Source organism: Brachyistius frenatus, unplaced genomic scaffold (genome assembly GCF_029030835.1).
Source record: "Brachyistius frenatus isolate BFR_SWC_R1_liver_20210118 unplaced genomic scaffold, ASM2903083v1 Contig_8, whole genome shotgun sequence".
NCBI classification, from domain to species: Eukaryota; Metazoa; Chordata; class Actinopteri; family Embiotocidae; genus Brachyistius; species Brachyistius frenatus.
The window spans coordinates 6,384,838-6,409,697 of NW_027210607.1; the positions used below are offsets into that span (position 1 = coordinate 6,384,838).

General features: G+C 41.8%; 1 protein-coding gene across 1 annotated transcript; it reads left to right on the forward strand.

Moving 5' to 3' along the window:
- The first annotated feature begins 320 nt into the window (after positions 1-320).
- Positions 321-23,199, forward strand: sptlc3 (serine palmitoyltransferase, long chain base subunit 3). The gene is made up of 12 exons (XM_069690116.1): positions 321-465; positions 2,403-2,594; positions 3,628-3,782; positions 5,101-5,249; positions 8,717-8,841; positions 10,183-10,276; positions 12,488-12,593; positions 13,769-13,988; positions 17,140-17,266; positions 19,111-19,246; positions 20,769-20,898; positions 21,020-23,199. Exons 1-12 carry the CDS (start codon positions 361-363, stop codon positions 21,134-21,136), a joined length of 1,656 nt encoding a protein of 551 aa, XP_069546217.1. The 5' UTR covers positions 321-360; the 3' UTR covers positions 21,137-23,199.
- The last annotated feature ends 1,661 nt before the right edge of the window (positions 23,200-24,860 follow it).

Here is a 24,860-nt window from a genome sequence, read left to right on the forward strand (position 1 = left end):
TAACTTAAGTTACTTTATATGCAGTCTGTGTAAGATACTAAAATTTTGAAAACAATTTTCAAAGACAAATCTATATTTTAAGACTCGGACTCAGATTATATGTGAAGTGGAGCTTTTCACAATGCTTATAGTTTTATTTTACAACAAAGGAGAAGTTGATGTATTTACACAATAGTGAAAGGAGAAGTGTTGAATAAGCTGGCCGTTCACATTTCAAAAGAAGCTGAACGGAAGCAAAAGAAGGAGGAAGTCACCTCTGGAAGTTAAGTAAAGCCCAGCGATTATACCTGACAGTCAAACAGAGCAGATTATACCTGACAGTCAAACAGAGCAGGCAGCCGCTGCTGAGTTCACAGGACTATGGCGAGAACTGCTGCTGACAGCAGCAACTTAAAGCCACAGCTGATCCAGAATGGACGGAAATGCGAAGACCTCGAGAAAAACGGACTTCACCACAGGAAAGAGGTATGTCTGTCAGCGGCTGGAAGGTTTACACACAAAAACAAGTTGTTCTCTAAATAACATTGTGCATCGCGAGTTAAGGTGCGGCCAGGTGTTTAACGCTTGAATGGAAATCATTTCTTTGGGGCTGTTTTACCTGAGACGAGCTGTGACGTAAGCGAATTTTGAAACCCAGAGGCTGTTCACCTGCGTATAAATAAAAAATAAAAAAAATCCCATCAACGCCAAGACTGACACTCCGACATGCAATACACCTTTAATGACAATTATGGCAGCGTATTTTCTTTTCTTTTTTTTTTTTTAAATCTTCCATAGGACTAATATGCTACTGCCTGCCAGTACTAACAATACAGACATCAAAATACCAACATCTAAAAATATGATGCCGTCCGTTTCACAGGTTTGTTCAGTTCCTCAGAAACTACTTAAACACCAATACAAAAAAAAAAAAATACAAAAAATAGCCCCGCCCAGAAACGCTTTTTATTGTTGTTGTTGTTGTTGTCGTCCCAGCAGGTTTTTTTTTTTTGCCCCCAGGCTCCGCTGGGTGTGAGAGCAAGGTTTTGTTCAAACTTTTTTTTTGTCCAATGCACAGTTGTAAATGGTAAGTTTCTGGGCAGTTACATGAAGGTGATTTTGTCTTTTAGTCAAGTCATTTGACTACGAAGCCATGTTTTCCTCTTAATACACATTTACTACATCACCAGTGAAGATTTCACGTTTACCTGCTTCACTCTGTCCTGTGGAAGTTTGCACAGACGTCGTTTTAAATACTTGTTAAGCCGTATACACTAAGACTCAGGTGAGGAGTTTACTTCGCTAAATTTGAACAAATATTTGTGTTTGCACTCAAATTAATACCATCTGGTAAAACAGACTTTGATATAGTCCATCTTGATTTTGTCGGACTGCCTGCTACCGCTAAACGTTAGCATCATCGATGTCAAAACTTGCTTTCCTCTGCTTGAAGATTTTTTTTTTTTTTTTTTTTTTTAAAGTCCTTAAATACTTATCTTAACAACGGGGGAAAAAAACCACAAAAAAAAACCTATTTCCGTCCACTGCACAAAAACAAACATTTAATTCGATATCCAGCAGCTGAAGCGAACAAACATGTGGAAGTGACTTTTCTTCTTGGATAAAATTTCAGACTTATTTCAAGGCCTACATGATTTCATGCTGATGTCTGACATGTAAAACAATTCATGATCGCAGTAATAATCATGTTGTCTGTAGTTTCACTAATATATATATATATATATTTTTAATATGCACATTTAAATGCTGCAAGGCACACTGATAAATCAAGTCTCTTTTATGGAGTATCTGTGGTGTAAGTTTGATTGTTCTACTTCCTGTCTTGTTGACATTAATGTGTCCCCCAGGATAGGCTGACAGAAAGACAGCAGCATGGTCATAGTAAAAAACAAAACAAGGCTATAAACTTTGGGCATCAACAACCATCCTTGTAGAATAGTACAGTGATTTTTTTTTGTTTTTGTTTTAGTTTCTTGTGCAAGTTTCCTCCTCTTACCACTTGTCTCAAATCAATGGCAGCCAAAATGTTAGCTATTTCTAATTTGTCTTTTCCCAATGAAAAGAATATATACCTTCGTAACTCAGGGACATTTTTAGCCATAGGTGAGCCATCAGCCAAAATAGCTCTAAAGCAGGGATATTGGTTTTGCCGGTTTATGCAAAATCAATGTGTCCAAAAATCATCCTTTAAATGGCATTATTTTTGCATCTTTTATTTAACATAATAATCCTAATCTTCCCGTTTATTTTTCTACAGGGTTGAATAATATGTGTTAGTGACTGTAGGCCACTGCCTGTCTTCTTTTTATTCAGGTTAACTCCAGCTCTTGCTTTGAAATCGAGCCACTATTATTCAAACAGTATTGTGTTCTGATGTCTCTTCTGGGACTCTTGTTGTATAGAAAAATGGTCCAGGGACTGGTGTCGCCTCCAGCCAGCACAGGCAGGAGTCTTTTGAACAGGCGCCCATGTATGTGGCTGTCATGACTTACCTGGGCTTTGGCATCGTCACTCTGTTTGGCTACCTCAGAGACTTCCTCAGAGCTGTGGGCTTAGAGAAGTGCCACCTTGCCCAGGAAAGGCAGGAGCAGAAGGTAGGTGAAACACGCAATCAGCTCAAACATAGGCATGTTGCAGACTTGCACACATGCACATGTAGACAGACGTACGTGTGTGGGTGTGGTGTCAATACATTTTGTTTTTCTCTAATTATTTCAGATTCTTCCCTTAAGCTCTCCCTTTGCTCTCTTCCTTTGTGTTGCTCTGCACTCTAACGTTGCCATGGGTGAGGCAGGACACCGCAGAGAATATCTGTTCAAGATCTAATTAAATCTCAGGGGAATCGCACTGTTTCTTTGTTACTGTGCTTCAGATTTTGCGATAAGGCCTGCTGTTAAAGTACATTTGTTTTAAAGCATTTAAAAGGTCTTAAATGCTGTGACCATGTTTTGTAAGCATTTACAATTATTTGTGTACAATGGTATGTCTGTAGGCAGAAACAATGAAGCGGTTTATGGAAGGAATAACTAGTTTGTCTCCCGTGTTTGATAACAGTCACTTACAGTACAAGCAAAGGGAAGAATGGCTTTACTGTATGAGGGCTCAGTGGTGATGGTGGCTTTACTGGAACAGGTTAATGAAGACAGTGTCTGAGATAATCTTGCTGAATATTTGGTCAACATCGGTTATTAAAGCTCCATTTAATTAATTAAACCCTGTTTAATTTATTATTTACTGCTCCTACATTCTTGTGTGTTTGTGGCTTAATCTTGCTTTTACATTTTTTTATTTTTTTTTCCTTTTCTTTTCTTCTTTTGATCAAGTCGATCTGACTGTTTTGTGTTTGATTATGTGCAGCACTTTGGTTAACCTCTGTTGTGTTTATATAAAGAAATCAGACTTGACTTAAAGTGAAGATTGATCGAATTATGAAAACATGACATTTAAAGGCTTGGTCCAATTTTTCTACTAATGTAACAGTTGAAAATGTGGTTTAAATTATTAGAAGATTTACTTTTATTGTTAATGCTGAGGCCACCGGATCAAAAAGCCACATCTTACTATAAAACATGTATCCTGGTATTTGTTTACTGCGAAGCTATTAAACATGTTTCTCCTCGCCTGCAGGATTTTGTACCCCTTTATCAAGATTTTGAGAACTTTTACACTCGAAACCTGTACATGAGGGTACGAGACAACTGGAACCGTCCCATATGCAGCCTGCCTGGACCTGTCTTTGACCTGATGGAGAGGGTGTCTGATGACTACAATTGGACGTTCAGGTGCTGTAATCCAATCATCATTGATAGACATGTTGTAGGCTCATGATCATGTACACTGAGGAGCCACGGATAAAGTGAATATGACTTATAACAACGGCGCATGTCAAGACTGACTTTGACAGCGGCCATGTTGTTATGACCAGACGACTTGGTCAGAGCATCTCCAAAACAGCAAGGCCACCACTGGGTGTTGGGACATTTGCTGGAACACGTCTGACCTGTGTTGCCTCCAAGTCACAACAGGACTCAAAGGTCGGGCTGCGTCCTGGCACCAGATACCACAGAGCACCTCCAGAGGTCTTGTAGAGTCCATGTCTCGGTGGGTCAGCGCTTTTTTGGCTGCACTCGAATGACCGACAACATGTTAGGCACACAGTTTTTGGCTTGTGAGTGTATGACTCAACTTAAGAATGTGCACATGCTCTTATGGCTCAGAACGGGCCTGCAAGTATTTTTGAACACAATCGTCTCTCTTCTGGAGCTAGAAACTAGACACCTAAGACTCGTGTGGCTAGATCACTCCCCTTCTCTATGAGGTAATGGTGAAATTGGGAAATTGTCATCAGCAATGGTATGTCATTCCTGAGTTCCTGGACCACGGTTGATATTCTTCTATGCTGCACAGCAGGGTCTGAAAATATACAGTAATATGAAAAAGAAGATGAGCAGAGCTGCTCCGGGGGAAAGGCAATGACATTATGACTCTGTAAAGAGATAAATGTGGATTACATGTTTGAAGAGGTTTAATGTGACGAGGAAAAGTAGAAACGGGGCAGTCCACTTGTCTTTTGTGGAGCAGTGTGGTGAATGAGTAAAGAGACCGGTAGATGGGTTTTGTAGCGGTTTACACGAGTTGTGAGAAGTAGGTCAGTTTGATGAAAGAAGAGGTTCTTCTTAAATACTATTAAACTCCGATGATGTGCTGTCTTGACTGACCGTGTACATTTCTGTGATGTTTTACCTGAATTGCACGAAATTATTACGCTTGGATTTTCTTTATCCAGATTCCATAATCTCTTAATTCTGGATTAAAATGACCTGTATGTTGTTTATGTACTTAACCAAATGTCAAACTAAATAAACGACAAATAACAAAAGCTGTTTTTGCACGCAGTCGCTGCTTATCTTAAATAAACACGAGTATAATTGCTTTTCTCGTGAGCAGAACTCTACAGATAGAGTAACATATTCCTGATTAGCAAATAGCATATTTAATTTGATGTTGATTACTTTTTATAACATGTAATCAATTTTGTGGGTGGGTGGGGAAAACAAGACAGGCTAATTGATTGCTAATCTATACTGTGTATGCTTTCAGGTTTACTGGGAAGACAATACACAATGTCATCAACATGGGCTCCTACAACTACCTTGGATTTGCTGAGAACAACGCTGATTTCCTGAAGACCGTGGCTGATAAAATGCAGCAGTACGGGGTCGGGGTTTGCAGCACAAGGCAGGAAATAGGTGAGTTTGTGGTCAATATTCAGTATTCAGTCATACAGATAAAAGGAATCGTGTGCCACTTGTCTCCTCGAGCTAGTTTTACCTCGAGCAAAAGATGTTCACTTTATAATTCAAGTTTTAAGAGCTGTAAAGTAGTGGAGAGTGCTTGAAACGTCTTATACAGTATGTGCCTCTATTACTAAAGTCTGTCAGGCCAGGATGACACTGAATGGGTCGAGTATCAAACTGGAAATAAAACTCCATCTCCCTCATCCCATCATTTATTACGTTTCTTGTGAATTATACTGCATCATTTATTATATTTCTTGCAAATTATACTGTCCACATGTTTAATTATCTGCCAGTGACTGCAATGTAATATGAATTATTCAGCTTTCGTTAAATAATGTACCGTTTGGGCATAAGTTGAGATCATTACATATTGGTCCATACTGAGGAGCAAGGGAAGCTACTGTATATGATAGTGGGATGTAACATTATGAAACACCCTGGACATTAAGCAGGCTGCTAAAAGGATTGTAAATGTATGGAAGTGTTAGAACAGCAAGGATCAGAAAGTGGGATCTGTGGCTTTCTGATGAATTTTGAATGGGGTTTTATTCTTTGAACTTTTATCTGGCTTTTGGTGGTGTTTAAGTGGCTGTGTGGGCCAGGATGTCATGCTCTGGTTTAGTAGCGTTGCAGCAGGGAAAAATAATGATCAGCCATCAGATGTATGTCTATTCGCCAAAACCCGTACATCGGTAACCATTTTAAAGCTTGTCGAACAGGCCACACTTGGTAAACTTTACTGGAGAAAAGTATTTTTCCTGTCAACGATGTTCAATTCATGACACTAACTTGTGATGCCGGTGCGTTGTGTTTATCTGCTGAGAGCAGGAGGTGAGCTGACACCCAAGCTCAGAGCAAGTTGAGTCGCTGTGTTGTGTTGCACGAAATCAGCAGTTTGACAAAAGCAGAGGAATGAAAGGGCATGTGATTGTTAGTTAGACGTATGTGTGTCAGAGTGCAAGTACGACTCCCGCACTCTACCCCACACACGCACGCACACACACGCACACACACACACACACACCACACACACACACACACACACACACACACACACACACACACACACACACACACACACACACACACACACACACACACCCAACCCAAACACACCCAAACCTCTAAACCATCCATTATTCATTTATGTGATTTATTTATATGTTTATTTCTCTTTCAAAATGGGACTGTTTTAGTGGGAGTTTCTAATGTGTGTTTCGGCTGGCTCACCGAGAGGTTTACAGAATAACAAGCATTTCCCCCATGAGACCCTATTAAGCATAAATTATTAAAGATCTCTGTGTGTCTGTAGTAGTAGTGATATCACCACAGCATTTTGTATTAGTGATACACAGGAAATCTTCCTGGATGTGTTTTTATTGAATTTACCAGCACTCAATTAAAGAAAATACAACTGAATCAGAGAACATTTATAGTTCTTTTGTCACACTTCACGCTTGTCTGTGCCTCTAATATCCTCTTAAGATTCAAGTGAAATGTGTTTCGATGCATGGTTCTTTTTAAAATGTTTCATCTCACCTCCCTTCTACATGATCTGATATTGCCTTCTAATAAAAACGGCACAATCACAAGTTCAGTTCCCAACTTACCAAAAGTTATAAATATAACAAGTTTTAAATAACTCTACCATAAGTAACACACAGAATATTGTGTATATGTGCAGAGGGAAGATAATGTGCGCTCAAAAGTAGTCACAAAGTGCACTGAAGGCACACCCTGTGAATAAACAGACAACTTAAACATTCATGGATTACATTAATGGATAGCTTGTTGTTCCCGCTTTTCCTGCAATCATTAACATACAGTAAATGTGATAATGACGTCAAGAATTCAAATGAAGGACAAATCACCAAGAAATGCTAGATCCAGCTACATATCACAGTAATAACAATACCACAATGCAAATATACTAATGCACTAATGTGGGCTGCTGCATCTTTGCATCTAATCAAAGTGCTCCACTTGTTTACTGTGACTCAGGTTGAGGTTTGTGATAGAAATGATTAACTCTTTTATGCTGGGATTTTTCTTATCTTCCTACAAAGGCTTTTTAAAAAAGCCTCAATCACATGTTTCACAATAAAAGAGATGGACTTAACTTAGAGTTGAGTACAATAACTTAATTGTCTCTCCACAGAAGTGCATTCTACCCTTGGCAATAATTATTTAGCTGTCTTATCAACAGGGTTATTATGATGGCTGTGGTGGCAGGAAGGTGACCTTCCACACTTTGAGATGTAGGTGTTGTTTTATTTCGGGTGGCTCGAGTCAGCAACGTGAGTGAAATCTAATATCTGCTGACTCTTACCTGAAGAGTATCCAGACATAAAAGCAGATATGTGCGGTTGAAATATCAATAAGAAGGTAAGGCGGGCCTATAAAGCCACGGCTAAGTAAATTGTTCCATAAAAAGAGCAAATGCCAATGCGGTCTGATTAATAAAAAGCTGCACATGCCAGCAGGGGCTGTGAGCCTGAGCGGTCGAGGAAATGTATGAATCGATCTGACTTGGCGCAAGCCCTAATGGAGAGCACCGAACGGGAATCACGATAAAGACAATCCAGTCTGTTTGAACTGTCCGCTCTTTGTGGTTACTGATTGATATTGATTAGGACTACAGTGATTAGTATCCCATGTATATACAATTAACCTTTTCCATATGCATATTCTGAGTTAGAATTATTTTTTTAGATGAACTCAGCTGTACAGTAACCACTAGAAAATTGTTATACTAAGCATAGAGTGTATTCAATTTGTTTCTTTATCGGGGTATATTTCTAACATGCACGGAGTATATAACATCGCCCAGAGCCAGCAGAAAGTAAATACAGTGTATATACCCTTTTTAGCAACCACTTCTCTCTCTGTAACTTACAAGTATGCCATTAATTCTTCTATTTATTAGCTGACCACAAAAGTATATACCTGAAAATCCCACTTTGATTGGACAAAATAGAAGAAAAAAAACACCACGTTAGGTGACGGAGTACAATCTGATCAATTTTCTAAATGAATTCTGGTCCCCACCTGTCACAGGGTTATAACCGACTGCCTCGGCCTCAAAATGTGCTGCAGAATCATTTTAGACATTGCAGGACGTGCCTCGATGTTACCTGGGAGGAAAAAGGGTAGTTGAATCTAAATGAGAAATTTGCCACCTCTTGAATCTTCATAAATCTCCTTGAATCTACAGAGAGTGAGAGGCGCTGATGCTGATCCAGACGTTTGCCTTTTGAGTCTCTTGCTTTTTATCAGGAGACATTAATCTTTGTCAAAACTTGTGATTGGATGACAAAGACTATAAAACCCCAAAGGACTAAAGAACTACTCGATATACCAACAGGTACAATGACTTAGTCAGGGGGACTCATCCTTTTGTGATTTCCGTCTCCTAGGTAACCTGAGCATCCATGAAGAGCTGGAACAACTCGTGGCCAATTTCCTTGGAGTAGAGTCCTCTCTGACATTCGGGATGGGTTTCGCCACCAACTCAATGAACATTCCTGCACTTGTTGGGAAGGTATGTAATATTACACACTCAATGCCACACTGCTCGCAGGAAATCCTACTGAATCGAGTGTAATTTTCACAGCGCAACAGACATTAATCTAATTAGCCGAGCTTTTGTTCCTTTCTTGCATATGGCCTAAATTAATGAATAACAGTCAACTAAACTCAGCTGCGAACAAGTCCCGACCCACCCCTGTTAATTAAAATCATAATTAAACATTACAGTAGCCAGAAGGATTGGGCTCTGGGCGTACATGGTTGCTTTCAGACACACAGGCAGGGAAGGGCAGGTTTTGTTAAGAGCACTACTCGGGGGTGTGATTACCCATACTCTGGCCTCTCGGCACACCAGCCGGGCTCACGCAGAGGGCTGTGGGTTACCAGGGGCAACACACAGCATGAATATCTGTGATTGGACCGGACAGGAGGAAAAGGAGGTTGACTGTTTAAGTGATGAGAGTGAGGTCGTTTATGCAGCTCAAGAGGTGCAGCCGCCCCTTAGGCTGCAGCCCCCACAGTAACCCTGCAGAGGTTGGGGGGGTCAACCCTCGCTGCCAACTCTGTCCTACAGGGACAGGCTGTGCCAGGACAGGCCTCGCTGTGCAGGCAGAGCAACATTAGAGTGACAGCTGCTGGTAGACTGGGGACCAGGCCAGCTGGACCTCAGGCCAGACTGAGCGTATCTGTCACTGAGACGGTGTCAACATAACCCTCTACAAGACTTCTTTCAGACTAATGCAGTCTAATGCTTAGAGCTTCAGTGTTATATATGCTAATGTACTGGAAAGAGTTTCGTGGAACGGATGAATTAATTTGCATGCAGATTTTTATGGAAAATGAAGTACTGTGCTCTCTATTATGAAGATTATAATTTGTCTGTGGGTCACAACTTCATCAAACATTAAAGAAGTAAATCTCTAGCATGCACAGTACATAGAACCTAGAGATATCTTATTATGAGTGAGGCTTGGGTGGGGGTGGGGCAAGAGGAGTGAGCTCATGTAATTGGACAGGTGGATCCTTCATTATACTACATATTCCACAAGGACACTATGCGAAACAATAAAAACATACTGTGTGTTAAAATACATAAAAACAATAGAGGGGTAGCGCACAATGCCATGATTTTAGTTTTCTTACTAATTATAGACAACTACATTCAAAAGTCCATCATACCCCATCAACGCAAATTTCTTCCGCTTATCAATAATCAAAAATGAACAGTCCTTGCAGTGTATTTTGTGGAGTTTGTCAGAAGTGTTTGATTGCATTTGTGTGGCATTGAGTCATATTGCACTGGAACTAACCTTGTGAAATTTAAATCCAGTCTTTTCTTGTCACCGATTTCCAGGGTTGTTTGATACTTAGCGATGAGTTAAATCACACATCGCTCATCTTGGGGGCAAGACTGTCAGGAGCGACAATCCGGGTGTTCAAACACAACAGTAAGTCCAGCTTCTTTCTCAATTGAACATGAGACATAGTGCCGAACCAAAAAACACAAGTATTATTTAAGTTCTAACCAGTGGGAACAATTTTGTTTCAGTTTACCAACATCTTTAGTGCTCCAGACTCATTGCCTGTGCGTTTTGTTCCCTCCCAGAGCAACAAGCATTACATCTTTTTTTGTCATGAAATTGTCTGTTCATGAAGTTTCAATTTCTATTTGCAGCCAGTGCTGCTCACGCTATCTGTTTTTTGTTGTTGTTCATTTCAAATTGTTGCGACTGCGAGAAGCACATTACTTATTGTGCAGTACAGGATTTGCCTTAGGAAAGACCTACTTAACGTTGTGCAGCAAATGCAACAGCTTTATTGAAATGGGCTCAGTTCACAGCCACGACTGTTTTATCCAGCAGCAGCCGAAAAGCAAAACACAAGTTTATTTGTATGAAAATGCCACCTTTTGGCTCTCCAATACATTGTCAAATTGCATATTGCAAATAGATATCAGGGCAAATGATTAAGCGTGGATGATACAACATCCATCGTTCCTACATTACAAACATCCCTGCTCTTTCAGAAGACAGTACAAATGTGGCAGTCCCCTGGCAGCAAATGTGTCCTGACAGGTACAAGCAGAGTCAGTTAAGGGTGCTCCAAGCTGATCCCAGAGGCCTGTCTAAAGGCAAAGAGCCCTGAGGCACCTGAGCTGACCCCTCCCTGTCTCTTTTACCTCCTGCACCAGGCACTCTTTTACTAGCAGAGTATTTACTAAGAGGGCCGTACCAAGCCCCTCAGCCACCACAACAAATAGTGATCGTTTGTAATGATATTTATCAGTACAGGAGCCGTCTACAACAGGTCTATCTGTAATGGAGATGGAATTTCATACCAGAGACCAGAAAAACTGGTTTGTGCCGCTTTGTATCGTTGAACTTGAATACCGGAAATACTTAAGTAAAGGATGCCAACTTTTATGGTTAGCATTCTTATTCTTTCAAATAATTAGGTCATTTATTTATTGTTTATTTATTTTTCATAAAGATAGTCATGCACCAGCAGGGTCTGAGCAGTGATAATATGGTGTCATTTTACGGATATTCACCACTTTGCACAGGTCGCGTGCAGAAGCAAAGATAACCATGCTCACAGTGACAGTCGTGCAGCGTCTCATGTCAGGCTATCGCTTATCTGAAATCAGTGCTGAACTGTGAAATCATCTGTCCCTCAGTCATGACTATGCATGCAGCATGCCACAGTGGATTTCACTGTCTACTCTCCCCAGTCTGGCTGTTGGTAACACTAGATGTATTCTGCTCTGTTTAAGAAGGGGTTTTTAGCAGCAGAACTGCGGCCGCCTCTTAAGTGAAACCTGTTTTTGTGTTGAGGCAGTGATATCAATCATCTATGACAGATTATTAGCTATGACAGCTTTCCTTGCTGCTCAGCAGGAAATGGTTGTATTGCAGTCATACTTTGAATAATTCTGCTTATTAACTACAGCTATTCAACACTGCCATCTGCTGGTGTGCAGCTGACGATCATTACTTGTAATCAACTCTGAATGTCGCTGGGAAATTGTTTTATTTAGGTCAAAATCTCAGTCATGATTTTAAGCAACGGTGCAGACTGCACTGAACAGGTCTTTTTAGCCAAATCCATACGCAGCTCAATCAATACTCTTCCCTGATACAGACACCGCAAAGGTTTGTTGAAGGTGTTTCTAGAAAATGAGGTAATGCTGTGTGTACTCTGTAAATTTCCTTGCCGTATGGAAATCATTACTTTACATGCTGTTGTTTGTTTTGAGTGGGCGTTCCCTGCAAGCTATGATTTGATTATTGCTGCATTCAGTTGTACAGTTTTGTACATTTAAAGTGTTTAGTTGTTTGTGATTTCATTGTAAATGCCTGAACTATCATTGCAGACATCAGGGCCTCAAAAACAAATCAGAGAAGGAAGATTTGTTTTCCTAGTATTATTTTATATTTTGAGAAAAAAGTCAAAATGTCAATAATTCGGTCAGACTTTCAGTATTAGTGACAGGCATACAAAATTTCGACTTGAAATGGGATTTCTATGTTATTCTAAACATTTACACTTTATTTAATAATTCAAAGTAAAAAAAAAAAATTTAAAATCCTCTTGTGAACCTAATGTTCTCGACTGCGATTTCACTCTTTTCCTCTCGTGTGTGCGTGTGCGTGTGTTAGACATGCACAGTCTGGAGAAGCTGCTGAAAGAGGCAGTTTGCTCGGGGCAGCCTCGGACTCACAGGCCCTGGAGGAAGATCCTCATCATGGTGGAAGGCATCTACAGGTCAGCTGTCTTTATTACAACCCACACATTAATATAACCGCTCTTACCAACACAAATCTAGTATACAATTTTTGTAAGTGTGGCCATTCAGCCTTTTGCACAACAAAAACCCAGGTAGGAAAATGTTTGTAACCCGAGGTGAGACTGCTTAGCCGTAATGGTCTCTTTTTCAATTGCTTCCCTTTCTAGCCTTGAATAATAGATTTGGTGTGTGCGCCTGCATGTGTGTATGGTTGGGTACCGTTTGATTACTGGAGAGAGGAGAAAGGTATTGTGTGTGTCTCTCCCGGCAGTGAGCTATCCCGAGTCTTAGTGACCCTCTCCATCTGCTCATTAGCTCCAAATCAAGGCCAAATGGAGCCACAGAGATTGACTTGGCTACACCCCCAACTCCAACTGTTTATCACAGCCATTTTCTTTCCTCCTTTCCTCCCTGTTCATGCCCTCAATCACACTTACATTTCAGGGCTTATCCACTAAAATATGACACTGTGAAGTTTACTTAATGGTTTTATGACTGTTTTGTTAATCAAAAAAGAGGAAAACGTTAAACATGGCTGTCAGTTAGTGTTAATGTAATGATCATTTCCACAACAATCCTTGTACTGTGAGGAGACAACATAATTGCACATTATTAAACTGCCTTTATCAGGCAGTAATGTCTAATGTGAACCTCAGACATGGGAGCGAAAGTGCTGAAAGAACTAATGCCCCATCTATCACCTCCCGGTAACATCAAAAGGCTTGGATAAAGACTAAGCATACTTTAGCTATATCCCGGGCTCGCCTTTGATGTCCACATTGGTCCTGGTGAAACCCTGTCTTATGTCATTTGGGCTGCAGACGTTCTCAGCCACAGCAAGTAGAGCAGGTCTGGGATTGCTCCATTTCCCAGCCATATAATCACTCGTGCTGTCTATTTGTAACCTTAAAAGGTTCTCTTCGGATGGGGAGGAGGAGGTGGGAGGAAAGTGAAAGAGGCCAGCAGAAAGATTCCTGGAAGAATATGACATGTCCAATTATGTTATGTTAATTTATATGATGTAGTGACGCTCCACAGGGGAGGAACTTAGGTCAGATTATTTTCTTTTTAGACCTAATCACTTCAAGAGTTTGGTTTATAATTGATGAAATGTGTCTGTCCATGCTGATCCTTTTGTAACTGTATTCATTAGCATGGAGGGCTCGGTGGTACGGCTGTCCGAAATCATCGCTCTGAAGAAGAAGTACAAAGCGTACCTGTACCTGGATGAAGCCCACAGTATCGGAGCAGTGGGACCAACAGGGAGGGGCGTGATCGAGCTGTTTGATGTGAACCCCGCCGACGTGGACGTGATGATGGGGACCTTCACGAAGAGCTTTGGGGCTGCTGGAGGCTATATCGCAGGGAAGAAGGTGCCTGTGGATCTTCTTTTCTCTTTTAGTTTTCTCCTGTTCCATTTTATCACTAGTAATCAATATTCCTATAAATATATCACAGTTTGGTTTTTACAAATATATCAGAATATCGAAATTTCCTCATTATAAAGGTAAGCCGACTAAGACCACTTTGTTACTTCAGTTTTCCGCTTTTTATGTGGATGTAACGAGAGGCAAAGCCAGAGTATTCAACATGGTCATTTAAAGTGCTTTACATAAAACAAGATACAAGGGAAACACAAAACTATGTAAAAAAAAAAAAAAATAAAAGACACAAGACGGGTTATCTGGGAGTTTGTTCCAGAGAGGGACATAACAAGCAGAAAAGGTCCTTCGAAGGCCAATGGCTTACCAGGACACCCCAGGACGAATAGCGTCATTATAACATAGTGTAGACATGATCTGTAGTGCAGGGACATTCAACTTCAATAACAAGTGGATCAGTTAAGAAAATCACTGGAGGCTCGTGAGCCACACAGAATACTTTGTCAATTAATGGCTACAAATACCTCTTACAGTATCATGTTAGTTTACTACATGGAATCATACACATCCCTTTTTTCTTTTTTTTTTCACTTTAATGGTATCATTGTATTCAATTCCATACAGCAGCAAGTATATTGGTTTATCTGTTGTGGCTGGAAAAGTAAATACATTCCTTTAAATCCATTCACTCCGGAATTGGTAGGTTTCACACTCAACTTTACGTCTCTTTAGGTTGGAGAGAAACATTTTCAAGCTTTTTGAGAGTTCAGGTAACGTTTGTTTCTCTGCAGCGCGCTAGCCCAGAGTGCAACGTGGCTGAGCGAATGGTTGGTGTGCAGCAGGTGTAATCATGTTGCAGTCTGTCATCGGAAACGCTGTCGCTGGGTTTCCAACACTGTCCTGTCGCCAAGGCTACCTACATAGATTGTCTGTGACTCACGATGCACACTCTTACGTGTTTACATCCCGATACTGTATGTCTACGGTTCAGCCTGATTGACAGGAAGCCTCTTGTGGGCCATAGAAATATTCAAAAGGGACAGATCCAGCTCACGGGCTGGTAGTTGAATAGTGTGTAGTGTGATAATCAAGAGAAAGTGAGACAAATAACGTCTTCATTTTGTACTTTTTAACAACTTTTAACAACCCTGCTTTTCTTAGAGTAAAACCGTCCATCACCATTTTCATAAACCAGTTATGTCACCAGTTCAAACCTACAAAAGAGTGACTTTGTAAAGACTGCAGTAGGTGTCAGGGAAAAACTAGTCTGGGTGCAAAAAAAAATCCTCCTTGACTCAAAAAGAGTCGAGCTAGATTTCTAGAAATAATTATGATATATTAATCACATTACAGAAAATCAAATAACTAGGCTGACTTATTTTTGCTCGCCTGGCAAATAACCAATTTGGCTCTGCAGCAGGTTGAGGTGTTGTTAAATATAAGACAAATTTAAAAAAATCAAAACATTTTGGGTGCCAGGTCTTTTTTTCAAAGATGTATGGAAGTCAATCATACACACTCCATCACACCCCACCTCTCTCGTAGCTCTCATTTGTCCAACAAATGTTCCCCAGGCTGCGACTGCGGGCCTTTGTAATTTCTTTTTACTCCATTAAAAAGTACACTTTGGTACATAACCGCACCAGTTTTGTGGCAGTTGATTAGAAAGCAACAGGGGAAACGGCCATGTTGTTTGAATTAGGTATTTGGAGAGGGACCCTTCCTTCCTTTGCCTTATGTTGGCTCAGCTCTGCTCTGCCATAATAAGAAGGTAAAGCTGGCAGCGGGCCAGCCCCTTCTTGTGGCAGCCATCGGAACTGCGCTCCAGATTTAACAGGATGACTTTTAACAAGCGTGATAATGTTTGAAGTATGAACACTTGGGCCTGGTTTGACAGCTGGCTGTAGTAAACTCCTGACAGAAAGAGGCAGGAAAAGAGAGAGAACCTTTAGATTTGATGTATTTGTTGTTGTGGTGAAATCCCGCAAATCCTGCATTAAGTGGATTCGGGTTGACCAACAAAAGACTCTGCAGATGTGTTCTGGAAAACAGTCATGTTATAGCTATTTTATGAGAGTACCAAAAATAAATACTCCAATATATAAACTCCAAGCACCTTCTAATTCACTTTAACCTTGCATGGAGGACGCTATATTCATTAACCCCTTTACTCAAAACTTGCTAAAATTAGATTTTTAAATGCATCCGTTGAAGTGTGTGTGCTGTTGTGGCCCCGCTCCTGCTCTGCGGCTTTATAAACACGTATTGCCACATCAGTACTGCAGCCAGCGTGTGGCCGAGGAAACACCAAGCTGTCACTCCGTGCCCTGGGCGGGAGATGGATTTCGGACATGTTCTCTTAACTGGTTTATCTTGGTCGCACCGAAATCCTGCGGGGCCATAAAGCTGTGAAAATCTCCCCCCTTAAACGAAAAACAGATGTCAGGTTGTTTCAGGGTTCTTATCCTGCACTGGAGCATTTCCCACCTAAAAATCCCTTCCCCTCGTGTGTTTGAGGAAGCCGCAGCCGCCGCCCAGCGGGGACAGATGGCTGCGTGTTGGAAGGGGTGACCAGACGGCATCTCCGGCTACGTGTCATCACCCCGCACCCGCTCGCCACCGAGCAGCAGCAGCAGCAGCAGCAGCCCATCACAGGACCGCTTCCCCAACCTCAGACCACTTCCACACACATGCTCCCCGGACCCATGACTGAATGAGTTTCCTAAAATCCTGCTCCTTTCTTGTTAACCCCTCGCAAACTTAATCGGCTGCTGACATTTGGGAATAATGAGCATGACAGTCCTCATTCTGGCTCATTTTGACGTTGGGTCTTTCTCAAATTAGTGCACGAGCTCCGCCAAAAGTTGAGAGCGGGAAGGGATGCCGAGCTATTTCACAGTCAATGCCAAGAGGGTCCCAGTGACAAAGAAGTGACGGGAGGTATTTTAATTGCTCCTCAGGTATTGACTGTACATGAGCCCTCTCTAGTGGTGCCAAAAAATAACTGCACGGCCACACTTCTGTTAGAAATGATTTTATTTGAATATATGAACTCAGATTTCCCACAGTGTTAAAAAAAACAAAACAGAGCGTAGACACACTGTATGGTTTCCCTGCTGACTGTCTGCGTCCAATATTGCAGGAGCTGGTGGACTACCTGCGTAGTCATTCTCACGGCGCTGTATACGCCTCAGCCATGTCGCCTCCTGTCACTGAGCAGATCATACGTGCCATCAAGTGCATCACGGGAAAAGACGGCAGCACAGAAGGTAAACATCTCTTCTTCTTTTTTTTTTCTTCTTCTTTTTTTTTTATCTATATCCTCCTCAAATGTTCTTTACACCCACAAATATTGTATCAGTCGGATAAAACCTTTGACACCTCCGTAGCGAAAGAAAACCAAATCCAGAGAACACTATACCGATGTTTAGCAGTAAGGCCTGCAGGGAAATACAAACAGCTGCTCGGTCCGCAAATGTGGAAGCAATTACAGGGGTCTGCAGTGGTAAGGAGAGGGGAGACGTGCAGTCCCTGAGCACACGTGACCCCAACGTGGAGGAAATCATTTTCATGTGTGTGTTGCGAGGAACGCTGTCGCTCTGAAAAGTTACTGCTTTAATGGCATCAGACACACCGGGGCGGGGAAGCAGTCGTTACCGGACCAGTCGCTGCACCGCCTCGGTAATTCCTCCCGAGTCCCTGTACGAGTGGGAGCAGCATTAGTGCGTGTAGTGGTAGTAATGGTAAGTAAATGACCGATTAGAGTCATGCACTACCAAATAGTAAAAATAGCCAGACGTGTAAACTGTGGCATACAAAAATAAACATGTCTGCCGTAGAGTGCTGTAATGGGTTAATCACTTCAACCGGCAGAGCCCGGCGCGTTACGGTTGAGCTGTATTGTAGTTTCATGCAGAGATGAGTAACTTTTTCATCTGGCTCTGAACCAGACATGCTTTGCATCTGACGTAGCCCAGTGAAATAGCTGTTGTGTGTGTGTGTGGGGGGAAAAGGGGGGGATCAGTCTTGACCTGTCTGATGGAGACGAGGGAACACGGCAAACAGTGCAGTCTTTTAAAAACATCCGTGTCCATCAGAGCGCTATAAAATCTTAACTGTGACAAGAAGCACTCTCTTAAGATGTCTGTCTTAAGAAATCTTCTCTTTCGCTCAGCCTTCCTCTCTCGTCTTCATCTTTCTCTTTGATGTTGAATTTCACACAGCTCTGACAGACAGCAGCATCCACACATTCTCGCCTACTCGTATGATTTCTGTGTCTGGCAGCAGGTTTTTGACCTCCGTGCCCTCTATCTTAGCAGAGAGAAACAATTTACAAAATGGGGCCTGTGCTTTTTGGCAGATGTCCGAATGTTATGTTTCTTTTTTTTTCTTTTTTTCTCTCTCGCTCTCTCTCTCTCTCTCTCTCTCTCTCTCTCTCTCTCTCTCTCTCTCTCTCTCTCTGCTGAGATAAGGGGATTTAAAGTGCTCCCTTACATCCCTTTGAAAGAACTGCCAATCTGTTTCCCAGGTAATCAGAGGGAAACAGAGCCGTGTTCCAAAGCTGGGTCATGCCCAACTCCGCTGCAGCCGCAGAGCGAGCAGGCTCCCCAGCGATCCACGTTGTTGGGGGAACACAGGCGGTCAGCAGATCAGGCCGCCTCTGCTGCCTTTGATTCGTTTTCTAATACATTTATCTGAAATACATGTGATACTTGAGCATTATTTGTATTCGCTTTCAGTTGTGGCTTCGCTCCAGTGGAAGTCCGCAGTCACTAATTTTGTGCGAAATCCATCACATCCAATTTGCGAGCCCCCCATCCTGGCAACATGCGAGCGCGTATACCATGCCGTCAGGCGGACAAAACTGAACCATCTGCTGCTGCAGCGGAGTTGTAATCATGAGCAACGTGTTAGTAGAGGCTGGAACGGCCCAGATGGAGGTGCAGGACTCGAGGATGAGATGGCACTGCAAAGAACTCGCACCACATTAGCCAGTACTGACAAGCGATGTCCCTCTCAGCAGGGGACAGGAGAAATATGAAGGGGGGGGAGGGGAGCTGTGAGTCTGTGCTTTACTCATCTACATCTGGTGGTGTCCTTGTTTTAATTGGAGGCATTAGACGGATCCGCCAACTAGCAGAGAACACCAGATACTTCAGGGCCAAGCTGAAGGAGATGGGCTTCATCATCTACGGCAATGATGACTCACCTGTGGTTCCTGTCCTGCTCTACATGCCAGGCAAAGTAGTGTAAGTGCACACAAACTCTCACCAAAGACACTTGACTCTTTCAGAGTTAGAGAAACATGATCAGGATATTCATCATGCGTACGCTTCATTTTTGACTGATAAATATTAACTTCAGCATTCGTGGTTGTTACAAGGGATTTCTGGTCAGCTTGTCGTGTATCATCTCAACGTGACTTGGACGGCAGCCATATTATCCTCTCCATAGTTTTCATGAATCAGTAGTGCAGACTGTCTGTAAGCACTTTAGAGGCAACATCAGGTATTTATTAGGTGTAACCCTGCATTGTTTGAGTCACTCAGGTTATAACATTAATTGGATATAAAGTGTCTTTTAATGCCAGTCACTATTAATATCCATAAAAAGATCCGATCCTGTCCAGTAATTGACATAATCAGAAGGTATCTGATTCTACATCACTACATCGTTTTACATTGTTAGTTTTATATTAGTTTCTATAGAATTTTAGTCTTGAAACAAAGCTGAAGTCCATCTTTGACATTTTTAAGAAAGTATTATTTATGTAGACACTTAATTGTGATCTGAAATATGCAAGACTGTTCAAGTTTGCTGTGTCCGGTTCATTGAACCACATTCAGAGCACATTTATAATGTTTAACATTTCTAAACTGTCCACTTTGCCACAGAATGAGCCGTTCCCTGTTCGGCCTCAATGAAGTGAAAGTCATCAGTGATGTGTTGCTTCCTCGAGGCCGTCAAAACTGGCAGCTGTGCACTCCTTTTAATTTACGATGCTCTGCAGAAATTACCATAAGTCATTCAAACCACACATCCCAGCTGCATAATTGGGGATTTAGAAGAAGCAACATTCCTCATGACTTTTAATTTAATCAGACAAAGCAGCTTCCTCATTCTAATATGGCTCCTTTTTGAGTATTCTGACCTCAAAAATGTGACATATGTTGTTGCATAGTTTTGTATTTTGTAGGTAATGATTGATGTCCATTTCCACATTCATTACACTTTGTACAGATGCTCGTATGTCACACATTGCACAGTGCAAACACACCATGTTGTCATCAAGGTTTGTAATTTTAAAGACGTTAACAGGAGAAAAAAAAATCATATTCAAGTCAGGTCTGTTTATTATTATTATTATTATTCATATCCAACACAAGTTGACCAAAGGGCTGCACAATATCAGATAGAATTAAAACAAATCGAATAGACTTAAACAATGAAGTGACTCAAATCAAATGAACCAGCGAAACAAAATTAAAGAATCTCAAAACAATATCAAGCCAAAACAACATCCAAATATATTCATATATTCATGAACTTAAACGACGAGCGTTGCAGGGCTGGAACAGGTCAGACAGATGAGCTGCTACACTAAAGCACTCCTACACACCATCAACATGGTGTTACATGTTTTGCATTGGTGATGAGAAATTTGATGTCCAGCAGACCTGAATTCACAAAGAGTGTAATGCATCACAGGTGAGATGTTCTTGTGCAAGAATGGGTTAAGTTGACAGCCGTCTCTGTTTTGCTGCTGACCAGGGCTTTTGCTCGAGAAATGCTGGAGAGGAAAATCGGTGTGGTGGTAGTCGGCTTTCCAGCCACACCAATCACAGAGGCCCGAGCTCGCTTTTGTGTATCTGCAGCGCACACCAAAGCTATGCTGAACCAGGTACATGCTTGCGCACATAAACACACACACACACACACACACACACAGAAATTTAAACAAATCCGAGTCTTTTGAAGAGTGTTTTTCCACCTGAAGGAAACATGTTTCCGTTGTCCGTCAGGTGCTGCACCATATGAACGAGGTGGGAGACCGACTCTGTCTGAAGTTCTCACGGCGGAAATATTCCTCTCGGCCTGACCTCTGCGATGAGACGGACTTTGAGCTGGATAGCTCATGACCCGTGACACCTCAACTTCACAGCGTCAAAACTAAGTGTCCACGCAGCATCAGGCTCATAAACACACAACACAAGGTGGCACCCGCATCTCACGGTAGAGGAGGGGCCAAATGTTTGGCAGCTGCTATTTATATGTTTGTAACGCATAACAATTCAACGCAATGCTTAAATATTGTTCTTCTTTAAACTACGGTACATGATCTATTGAAATACATCTATTTGTGATTTCAAATGTGGAATTGTTGCACAAGCGTCGCTGGATCGTTCTCACACTTCGGTACGGTGTAAAAACATCTGAAGTTCTTTCGCTTTTATACATATTAAAGACAAATCACACCAGTTATGAAGTTAATTTGGAAATTTCCGATTAAAAGAGAGTTCGCCTTTTTACACATTTATTCAGATTTTTATGTCTATATGTAGATATTGAAAATGTTTTATGGAAGCATTTTTTGCTTCTTATGAATTAATATCAGACACTTTTCATTAAAAATGTTTGTGATAGTAAGACAGTCACTTAGAATTGACTCATTTACTTGGATATAAGTAATGGAAAATGCATTTGTACGGTACATATCTAAATTATTGAGCCTTTGATATGACATGTTTATAACAGTCCCGAAGCCTTTCCTTTGTAGTCGTGCTAATTTCCCGATACATGATTATTTACAATTCTCATGGCCGAACAGATCAAGCAAAAAAGATGACAAAGATTTAGTTGTTTTAAAAATGTCCCGAGTGTAGCACCACTTTCATCTATCGTGAATTATCGCCTTCCTCTAAATAATAGATCACGCTGCAATTACTTCTTTGACATACAGTTAAATCTCAACAACCCGCGCGCAGAAAAAGAAAAAGGTGTTATGGCTTGTTTTGTGGGGAGACTGCTCACATGCACCGAGTCCTAACAGCTTAATTGTTGATGTTTTAAAGACCTGCTGTTCCCCTTTCCCACACACACAAGCTGCGCAACTGTCGTGACGGTAAGCATGCAGAGTATGCAGCACCTGAGCCAACAGAAACCTCACCTAGCAATTAGCTAAATTCTGGTGGTATGGGGTAATCATTTGATTAACACTGGAAGGTGCATGATAAATGTGTTTTCACAACGTGTCAGATTTGGGTCGAGTCGACACTTGTTTTTCCTCAGGACGTTACCGTGTTTGTGTTTTCCTCCCCATAAACAACGTAGTGATAACATTTTACAAGACGAAACATAAATACAATTCATTGGAAAGCATGGGTGAACTATAGATATAGAAAAGTTACCCCCAAAAAAGACTCGTATCCCCCTAAAGGAGAAAACTCTTTAAATCTGTTCTCTATAGTGGATCACTTTGTTCTGCAAGTGAATATTTCACATCTGGCTCCTATAGCCAGAAACAATAGAAAACAGTTGCTTTAATCCTCAAATCTGTGATGTCATGCAAATGTACTATTCCAGGAAGAACTGGAGGAGATGAAGGGGGGAGAAAGGTGGCCTCAAAATGTTGCATCGGGGTGATATAACGTCCTGCGGATGTCTGTTACTCATTTTTGTTTACGTTCACCTTTTAGTCTGAAAGTGAACGTTGTTAAATTCACCTCAGGAGACCGATATGTGGAAAGAGAAAGCCTGAATTAATTCTCCAGCAGGTCGCCGTGCGTCACAGAGGTGGAGGGTTCAGGTACTAAGCTCCTCTGTGATTATTCAGATAGGCAAACTCTGACTTGCTGAGACTTATCAGCAACATTTTTGCATTGCTGCACGGCAGGAAAAAAAATTTCTTGTTCTAGGTATCTCATATTTGACCATGAATTTTAAGAAGGAAATTAAGCTTGGAGAGGATATCAGATGGCTTTTTGCTGTAGTCGGTATTCAGAGTGAACATGGGAGTAACCGGATCACAAGGACTGCTGGAGGAACAATTTGTATTGCTCAACTGACGACAGCCTTATATAACCCGAAACCTAAAAAATATGTGAACCAAACTTCAACTTTGCCTCGCTCAGAGTGTATTATTGTACTTTTTCAGGTCAAAAATAATAATTCTGTTTTTTTTTACTTACTGATGGATTATTAAAGATACAGTTGTCATCAACCTATAGACTTTGTTCATTACACTCCTCCAGAGATGTCAGTTTCAAACATGCCGTTGGGGCAAAGTGACAGTTTGTTAATACACACTGACTGACAGGCAAGGTGGGAAGCAGGAGTCTCTGCCAAGCTTCCTCCCAGTCACTTGTAACTGCCCTCAGCTTTACTAGAAGTGGCAAATGGTCGGCAGTGACATTCAAAACATCTGCGAGGCCAAACTACTGGTGGCAAGGCCCCCAGAGACCTGCTTGCACCGCACCAGCCTCTTTTGAACTGCAGATCTAAATACACTGCACTTTTTGGAATGGCATGTAGCTGCTATTCTGAAGGGGGATCCTCTGCTACGCCTTTGATGTCCACCACTGTGTTCAAAGCAGGCAAGCCAGCCTTGCTGCTCTCTGTTTCCCATTTAGACAAAAGATTTTTCTATTCTGGAAAGGCAGTTTTGAAGTGAAGCAGACAAAGGGCAGATTTACATGGTTTGGACAGCTCTGCTCTGTCTGGACTTAGTCAGACCAAAGATTTGCAGTACAGCTGCATCCTGGGAACTACTTGTTAACGGGTAACATAATGGAACAGGCCAAGGTGGTGTTTGATATCATTAGATGACTTTATTGTATATTTTTAGCATAATTGAGACATTTTACTGGTCTCATCAGATAGTTGTGAGATCGTTTGGACAGCTGTATTCAGGATATGTTGGTCTTAATGACTAAGTTAAAGATTTCATTGGGTGTTGATTTACTCCAACCTGCTCGTCACTGTCTGCTGTTGGTTAGTAGCTTTCTTAAGAATGAAAAGAGATTTGTGCTCTCTGGCACACACACAGTGACACACTAGAGTTCCACCAGCTCAGGAAACTTCAGGGCCTGAGTTCACCAAACCTGTCAGGATTCCTCCCGGGAATCCTGCAGGGAGCTCGTTTCACAGTAAATGACATCTCGACAGTCAGACATGCTTTTTGTGGGTTTTCGTTGGCTTTCACAAATTCAAAACACAGGCCAGTTGGCATAGAAACCAGTGATGCAGCAGAAATGAAATATGCAGAACATAATATCGAACACCGTACTTGTCCTTTTCAAAGTGTGTTTCGCCCTTAAAGGTTGGAGTGAAATTCGGGCGATGTGCGTCACGCGCAAACATGAAAGCTTGTGCATGCGCAAAAACCAAATCAATTCAGTGGATCGAATCGTGCCACCGACCGATCTTGATATGATTTCACGCGAGCTGTCACGATGACACTGACAAATGATGACACCGCCAGGTAATGTCAGTCTTCATCAGCAACATTAGTGTTCCACTTGTGCGTAAAGTTCAAAGGTGGCAAACGACACGGAATGCGCGCCCTGCAGGATCAGTGATCTGTCACCCACGCTGGAGCGCCAGCACCCCTGCTCGGTGCATAATTTGACACAGCGGCCTGTCCTTTGAAGCGGACAATAAAAAGTCTCACACGGGGCTAATCACATTACGCACCATTTGTCTTGCTTAAGTGAAGTGTTACGGCACCTTCCGTCGGATCCACAGGTGCTGCTGTACACATGTCAACATGAGAGGCGGACCTCCTGTAAAGCCGCCTTCGGGTGTCTTCCTCCGCGGTGCGACGCGCTGGTGTGCCCAAGTGCGCCTCCGGGGACCACCGAGGAT